Here is an 8,693-nt window from a genome sequence, read left to right as displayed (position 1 = left end):
TATGGAAGGATGAAGCGAATAATGTAATTAGAATTATTTTGCCGCGAGCACGTTTAAATCATCACTGATTGCGGAGTTTGCTTGGCATTTTGCTTCTGACAATACTACTGGGAAGGTAATTTTTCCTTATTTAATATATTCGAATTTTTGTAATTTTACCTATTTTTTTATATCAATTTATATTTTTTGATTATGTCCTTTAAAAAGGTGTACTTGGCACCTTCTTTTTTCAATGCCTTCTAAACAGACTTTATCTTTTAAAATATGTAAATGTACCATGAATATGCATTTACTAAGCAAACTTTACAGAAAATAATAGTAATAGGAACAAAAAGTAAAAACAATTAATTCAAAAATTACATTGAAATCAATTTCAATTAATATTAGAGTTAAATTTACTATTCAGACATCACAAAATATTTAGAAGATATTTTTAAAATTAAAATATTTTAAATATACACATATAAATATTTTAATTGTACATATTCTTGTATTTGGAAATTGTAAGTATCAAAAAGATAATAAACATTTTTATATGTAAGAAACATTTTTCAATACATTTCTAAAATATATTTTATACAATGGTAATGATTCTATTTCAAAATCTTAATAAAATATTTCTATAAAATTCCTGTTTTTTGAAAATAAATTTTTAAAATATTTATGAAGATTTATAATGTTTTGTGTTGTTTGGATAATTACAATTAAAATATAATTAAACTCTATGACATTCAATTATTATTAAATAAAATTACAATTGTAATAAAAATTCATCTTTTCCTGTTTTCAAAAATGCGTGCACGACGTGTGTTTTGATCAATTTGAAAATATTATATTTTATAATATAATATTTTCATAATATCTATATAAGAATATTTTTAGTTATAGAATAATTTAGAATTTCAGGCAAACGAACGAGAATGGAATATCTTGCTCCTATACTCATTATAATATATATTATTTATGCAGACGTTTGACATTGATTTGATTAATTACCATTATATACCAACTACTTATTTTTATGAAACACGACAAATAATATGTAAAACAATAATATATTTTATATAACGTAAATCTCATTGTGAAAGATCACATAAATAATTTCATCTACGAAAGGAACGATAAAATGAGAGTGAATAGACTCAGAATCATACACAATGATTTTTCAATTGAATATTAATTATCATCGACGGTTCCTCGGTGTTATCCAAACTTTGCCGAAAGAGTTGAGCGTGTTGCCAGGCTTCCGCACCTTGTCCGCCGCACAACGTCACGATCAAGTTCAATCGCACCGCATTTCTCACTTCCTCTGTGTGGAAACTATCGCAGTTAGGAACAGCTATAACAATTGCCTTGTTGTCAAAAACAGCTTCGATCTCACAGGATACTTTGGCACCTTGAAACACCTCCGTCTTAGCTGTCAGAGTAAATGTTTCTAAACACATTTTGGAATCCGCGATCTCGAAGGTCCATTTAACACGTCCGTATTCCGCCTCCGGTGATCGCGCTAAATAAACCATCTTCCAATCGTTCTCCACTTTACGAAAGATCCCACCTTCTGTAGCGTTCATCCCTTCCAGCCAACCAGATTTTTGCTCCAAAACAGTATCGTTATTTTGCACAATATGGTATAGATCTTTAACGATGTTATATTGCAGTTCGAACGCTTGTCCGTATTTGGAAATGTCCCAAATGTAGCTCTTTCCCATGTTGGCCTAATAAAGAGAATTTAATGACTGAGTAACGTAATGGAAACTCTATATCTTGAAAATAAAACGCTAGATATGACATCTAAATTCTATTTGAATCAAAAATGTTCTAAGAATTGTATACTGTTACGTTTTAAAATTTGATTTGCATCAGTTCCAAAATTTTTGTATATTCCTACCTGTGTAATTTCACCTCGTGCCAATTTCCACATAAGAGATCCCGAGGTTCGCCCTTCGTAGATCTCATCGTCAGCGGTCTTGTTTCGCAAATTTGGAACATATAACATATCGGCAAGCTCCAACACTTTCCGTTTGACTACGTACTTTCTACGCGCGCAACTGTAACCAGCGGAATTTTGCCGCTGGTCAGTCAACGATTGGAGCAAATGTATTAAACTCTGTTCGGTGCAAATTTTTCGTCGTTTCATGACGGCTTCTTGGTCTCGCGTGTAACGCCACGTGACGTCTTGCACTTCGTCCTTGGAATAAGCTATTATATACGACAGCTTCTTCTGCCATCCTTTTTCGTACATTAACGGCTTATCTATGACGTTTTCACACGGATCTACGTGAACCCATCTCTTGCTCGACGCTGACCATATCTGAAAATAAAGAACTAAATTACAAGCCCTTGTTGATTCTTGGTTTGAATTAAATATTAATTTTGTAATAAATATTTTATTAAGAGTTATTTGAAAAGAAAAGTTTTTTAATCATTTATTGAAGTTACGTCTGTGTTGTGTATTTACGCTAAATAATAATTTTAATAGCAAATATTATATTAAAAATTATATTGTTAGAAAGAAATAATTTTGTTTTGTAATTTTTTTTTAAATAGAGATCTAACATCGTTTTTGTAATAAAATCATTATTTTGCTTAATGTTTTATTTGTATAAAATAATATACCAATATTATATTAACTTAAATTGATGTTTGACTTATACATTTCGATTGAAGTCACACAAGTAGAGGAATACTTGTACTTTAATTTTAAAGTTAATAAATGATAATTTGATGTACCTCTGTCCAGATATGATCCGTCTCATCACAAATAAATCGAGCGTCGTAGCCTAACGATCGACACAAAAGGGTGAAGACATTAGCCCATTCTCCGCAGCGACCGCGTCTCAGGGTCAGCAGTGGTTCTGGATGCGTATAACGAGGAAATTCGACAACTATATTGCACTTTTGACATCTAAGATTGAATTAACGTCACAGTGATATTGCAAACTCAATAATAATGTTCTATCAGAGAAATTTTACCTGTGTATCTCTATCCTTGAGCAATGAGGATTCGTAGATCGTATCACATTTTCGTATGTACATTCAGTGGTGCACGTCGGACACATCGGGCTATTGACCCATTCGAAAAATTCATACTTGAACCAGCGCAAAAGCTCGACCAAGAATAAATCTTTAGCCATCAATTCCATCTCGAATTGCGAAGAAGTAATTTCAGCTGCATTGCTTGACTTTAAGGATCTGCGAATGCCAGATATATATAATAAATAAAAGAGTAAGTTAAAGTAATATAAAGATACATTTTATCACAGGAAAAATAAAAATACACAGAAATAATAAAATTACTTTTGTAGTTCCCTTATCTTCGTCATCGTTGCAATTTCTAATTGTACAATAGGCACAACTTTCTTGGCCTTTCTTTGTAAATTCGGATTTTCATAGTACATAACATCGCGGAAATGTCCCACAATTCTGTCGAAGAATGCCTTCTGTACAGTAGAGCTCTTGTTGATGTCATCGGTTATCGGGCTGTTCCCTATTGTAGTGGATAGTAGCCTCGATAAGCTCTGCAGCTTCAAAAGGGACGTGTTTCGTGGTAAAAATATCCGTTCTCCATCCTGTTACATATAATCAATAGCTTAGCAAAAATTTTGACAAATGCCTGTAGTGTTCAAAATAGCAAACATATTGAATCATTAGTTTGCAATATTGCTGTTTCATTGGAACAAAAAAATATCTGCTATAAATTAGTTGAATTAAGTAAATAATACTTGTTTCAAGTATTTCACAAGTTCATATAAGCAAATTATATCAAAAATTAATAATTTAATATTTCAATCAAGAATATTAAGTTAAAACAGAAAGTCAGTTTTATTATTTTGACTTTTCCTCAATAAAATTTGGTAATATTTTTTGAAAGTATAAATTCTTTTTTTTAAATGCACATGATAATGAATTTTTATAAAATTTGCGCTGAGTATATTTTTAGACTGTTATAAAGAAAATATTCTGTTTATCTTTGTTTTCTATAAAAATTCTTAAAGGAAGAAGAATAAATTGAGTAATTGCTTCTCTTAGTACTTATTGTTAGTACTTAATTGATATTTTTCTGCGTAGTAATCAAGAGAGAGAAATCAGGGGGTTTTGAGCTCTCAGGAGTACAGACCTCGACGTAGCCGACGTCAAACAGGCACTCCATAGCACCGACAGCTGGCAGAAGCTTCTCGATGACGACTTCATCGTCGAGGCGCAGCTCACGGGACCTGTAATTGCCCGGCGACCTTAATACATTCTGGCAGATATTCAGCAGCGCGCGCCGTGCTTCGTCACGCACATCCTCGGTGTTCTCCTCCAGGGATTTAACGCAACGTTCCAGGCTCTCGTCCATGTCGACGTGAACAGTCACACACTCGAGTGTCAACGATCATCTGTTCGCCATCGTCGTCGGACGCCCACCCGTCATCATTTTTGCTGACTCCTCACTTTACGCGTCGCTGGTTGCTAGGGATACAAGATAAGCTCGTAGCCGTTGATTCGCGCGTGAATCCGCTGTACCGAGAATGGGGACAGACGCGAGCACGAGTGTAGAGGAAGACACGAAAGCTACGCGATGGATTTTACCGACAGTAGACCGCACTTCACGAATCTCGCCACGAACTTGCGGCGAATGAGAACAGACCTAGACGGCGTCTCGTGGGAGATGTCCATTTTCTCATCTGTTGCTTGGTTGCTCCGTTGGATTCTCGTGGAACAAGATTGAGCAGGATGCGGCGTGAAGGGGTATACATGACGGTTGGGTTGGTGTCCGCCCACCGCGATGCTGGTGTGGGTCGACCGTTCTATACATCTCGCCGTCGGTTCGTATATGGTCACCCGCACCGTGAATCGGCGCGCAATCACGCGACTTTCGAGGGCTGCGTCGAATCCGCGAGATGCGCGATTCCAACTGATACGGGGGTGTTTCTTTTCCTCACTTCTGCAAGAGAAACGCCACAGTTATATACGCACGCGGCGAGTAATGAGGTTGCCGCGCTGGTGTTAGTGTCAGGAACATGGCTATATTTAGCGTATGACGGCTGGCAGTTTCGGAGCACTTCAGACCGACTTGATATAGCTCGTTCACGGCGTCGCCTGTTGTGTGTTTACTGCCTCTGTACATGATAACAGCGCGAAAATGGAGGATATATTTCAGTGGTGTCGCGAGGGCAACGCTATGCAGGTTCGCGTCTGGCTGGACGACACCGAGCATGACATGAACCAGGGGTAACTACTCCAGAACTCCTTTTTTGGAAGGGACTCGTTCCGTCGAACGTTGTAGTCTCTCTGACTCTATAATTAGGCTGGCTGGATGAACAATTCTGTGAAAAGTATTTTTCATAAGAAGCTTTTCTTAGGTATTCCAAGAAGATGAGAAATTTATTAAGTAATTGTTAAGATAACTGAAAAGACTGTGATTGTAGCAGATTGTAAGTTTTATCCAGAGTTGGGCGTTTACATATAAAATATAAATAATCCGCATTACATGTATATAATGGAAACTATATTTAATGAATAATTTATGCAAGCAATTATTATGGATTACTAAAGATATAAATTTCATCAGAAATAGTAAAAATTATATTCTATTATCTATCTTTTTTAATTTTTAATATTATATATATTTTTGTTTTATTAATACTAAAATTATAATCATCTTATAATTTATTTATTTTTTCTTACAACTTAATTATATTGTGTTATTTAATTTAAAATTACTTGTATTGTTTACAATCTAAAAAAAAAAGATTTATTAAAACAATTATAAAAACAAAGCAATAGGCTTCTTTTTAATATTATCAATAATTAACAAGTAGGGCTAATTGAGCCAGGACAGTTAGTAATTAATATTTACAACGCAATAACAGACATTTCAACCTTTCGCATTAATGTTATCATGATATCATTAGGGATAATATAATTGTAATTTGTTATTAGTTTAAATTTGTAACATCAATTGAAGACGACTTTAATGTAAAAGGTCAAAATGTCTATCATTGTATTGTAAACATTATACTTGTTTATTAAATTGCCTAATTTTATTCTGGCAGTAAACAATAATAAATTTATGTAGACATAATTTTGAAATGTACATCACAACTCTGGTTTTATCTGTGACGTTTCTAAGGAATCTTATTCATTAAATAATATTTAAAGAAACTGCTTATATTTGACTTATATAATAATTTAAATTTTAGTACCTGCTATAAAAAGATACTTCAAAATATTTCATTGAACATGTTCTGTGTGCAGAGATGATCATGGATTCAGTCCACTTCATTGGTGCTGTAAAGAAGGCCACTTAAAATTGGCAGAGTTATTGGTCAGCAGAGGAGCACGTATTAATGCCACCAACAGAGGAGATGACACACCATTGCACCTAGCCTCAGCGCATGGACACAAAGACATAGTGCAATTGGTAATGAGAAATGGATTTAACAATGCTGTTTGTGAATGTTAAGATATATTTAAAGCATACAACACATAACTCGATTTGCAGTTGCTTAGAAACCGTGCCGACGTGAACGTCACAAACGAACATGGAAATACTGCCTTACATTATGCTTGTTTCTGGGGGGACCAAGCGGTTGCGGAGGAATTGGTTGCGGCTGGTGCTCTCGTGTCCATTGCCAACAAGGACGGCGACACTCCTCTCGATAAAGCCAGAGGTGTTGTGGCCAAGAGATTGCACGGTACATAAAAATATGTACATTCTGAGTTAATTCTTCCACCTTTCATATATCACATCGAATATATTTCTTGTTTCATTAGATTTAGCAGTGGAATATGGACAGGATTTGAAGAAGATACAATTCAAAGATCAAAGCTGGTTAGGATTGAAGACCAGAAGCCGTAAGTATTTCTTAAATCTTTAAAAAGGGGATGATAATATACTAAAAAGGTACATTTTAATTTCTTTATATTATTTTTCAGGAGATGCGACTCTTTCGAGGCACAAAGGGATCAGTATGGCTGATCTGGCCCTTCATATGCATCTCGCGAGCACACCGAGTGGGGAAACCTGGAGAGGCCGTTGGCAGAACAATGATATCGTCGCCAAGATACTGAATATCCGCGACTGCACCGCGCGTATCTCCAGGGACTTCAACGAGGAGTTCCCGAAGCTGAGAATCTTCTCGCACCCGAATGTTCTGCCAGTCCTTGGCTGCGTGAATCAACCCCCGCAGTTGGCAACCGTCTCCCAGTACATGGCACGAGGTAGCTTGCATCGACTTCTGCACGGCGGGACAGGTGTTGTTGTGGATACGGCACGTGCTCTTCGACTAGCTCTTGATGTCGCCAGAGCTATGGCATTCCTTCATGGTTTAGATCGACAGAATAGATGCAGATTTCACCTCAACAGTAAGCATATAATGGTAAGTTCCGGATAGTCGGTAATTAAACAAAAGATATGTAAAGCCTGAATACAAAGTCTATGGTTATTTTTATACGTACTATGTTCAATTTCAGATCGACGATGATCTAACAGCTCGTGTGAATATGGCGGATGCAAAGTTCTCCTTCCAAGAAGTTGGGCGAATTTATGAGCCGGCGTGGATGTCGCCGGAAGCTTTGAGCAAGCGTCCGGCAGACATCAATCACGAAGCTAGCGACATGTGGAGCTTTGCCGTTCTTCTGTGGGAATTGGCGACCAGAGAAGTGCCATTCGCGGATCTGTCACCTATGGAATGTGGCATGAAGGCGAGTAATACATAATCTATTACTTTAAAAAGAAATTCAATGCATTAAGGTTTCCTTTCATTAACTCTCATACCTCATAGCAAAAAAAATACATATTACTTTATATAAAAATCCTCATTAAATTTTTAAGCATTATAAGCATTATATTAATAACTAATAATTTATCTTAGATCGCTCTGGAAGACTTACGTGTGAGCATCCCACCGGGCATTTCTCCACATCTTGCAAAGCTTATTCGAATTTGTATGAACGAAGATCCGGGCAAGCGACCGTCCTTTGACATGGTTGTGCCGATCCTCGATAAGATGAAGCGCTGAGATGCACACGATGAAAAAGTAACGCAGTCAGAAGAAGCAATGGAATACATCCAGATTTAATAGTGCCTAAAGAATCTCTATATTTATTAAACTGCCTGAAGAATTGTTATTAACAACTATAGAATATTTTTGTATCATTGTATGTTCCAGAAGACGAATACTGCCTAAATTAAACTTTAAAGGGACTAATTTTTAACTATTTATATTTAATATAAACTCATATAGAACGTACTGTAGAAGTGCATGTTTATATTTATAATCTCTAAAACAAATTTTTAAATAGCAAACGTAGCTTGAATTTTATCTATTTGGACGTGTCTGACGAAATCGTTGGCACTTTTTAAAATAGAATAGTGTTATTTACATACATTAGACAGCATATTTTTTTATAAAATGTTTGGTGACACATTTACTGCTTGTATATCGCCAAATATGTATATTGTGAATATTATATATAAATTAAAAAATCAAGATAATGAAACTAAATATATAGAATATAATATCGAATTCATGTAGATTTTGAAACGAATATATATCTTTAATAAATATATTTAAATAATAATTTAAATATATGATATTTGCATGCATCTTTCATGTAAGTATGTGGATGAATGTAGATATATGAAAAGTTATATCAACAAATATATGCAAATATATTCGCTGTTACAAGATAGTTTAATTCATTGC

General features: G+C 35.1%; 2 protein-coding genes across 2 annotated transcripts; one reads left to right on the top strand and one right to left on the bottom strand.

Annotated features, from left to right (window-relative positions):
- Positions 1-928: 928 nt before the first annotated feature.
- LOC105200509 (peptide-N(4)-(N-acetyl-beta-glucosaminyl)asparagine amidase) lies at positions 929-4,568 on the bottom strand. The gene is made up of 6 exons (XM_011168091.3): positions 4,118-4,568; positions 3,298-3,569; positions 2,974-3,192; positions 2,731-2,905; positions 1,889-2,311; positions 929-1,715 (listed from the first exon to the last, which is right to left on the bottom strand). Exons 1-6 carry the CDS (start codon positions 4,337-4,339, stop codon positions 1,149-1,151), a joined length of 1,878 nt encoding a protein of 625 aa, XP_011166393.1. The 5' UTR covers positions 4,340-4,568; the 3' UTR covers positions 929-1,148.
- A 168-nt stretch (positions 4,569-4,736) lies between these two features.
- LOC105200508 (integrin-linked protein kinase homolog pat-4) lies at positions 4,737-8,568 on the top strand. The gene is made up of 7 exons (XM_011168090.3): positions 4,737-5,214; positions 6,241-6,406; positions 6,488-6,680; positions 6,760-6,840; positions 6,922-7,364; positions 7,459-7,689; positions 7,860-8,568. The coding sequence occupies exons 1-7, from the start codon at positions 5,126-5,128 to the stop codon at positions 8,004-8,006; spliced, it is 1,350 nt and encodes a 449-aa protein (XP_011166392.1). The 5' UTR covers positions 4,737-5,125; the 3' UTR covers positions 8,007-8,568.
- Positions 8,569-8,693: the final 125 nt, after the last annotated feature.

Source organism: Solenopsis invicta, chromosome 6, assembly GCF_016802725.1.
Source record: "Solenopsis invicta isolate M01_SB chromosome 6, UNIL_Sinv_3.0, whole genome shotgun sequence".
Taxonomy (NCBI): Eukaryota; Metazoa; Arthropoda; class Insecta; order Hymenoptera; family Formicidae; genus Solenopsis; species Solenopsis invicta.
This window is presented reverse-complemented; position numbering and strand designations above follow the sequence as displayed.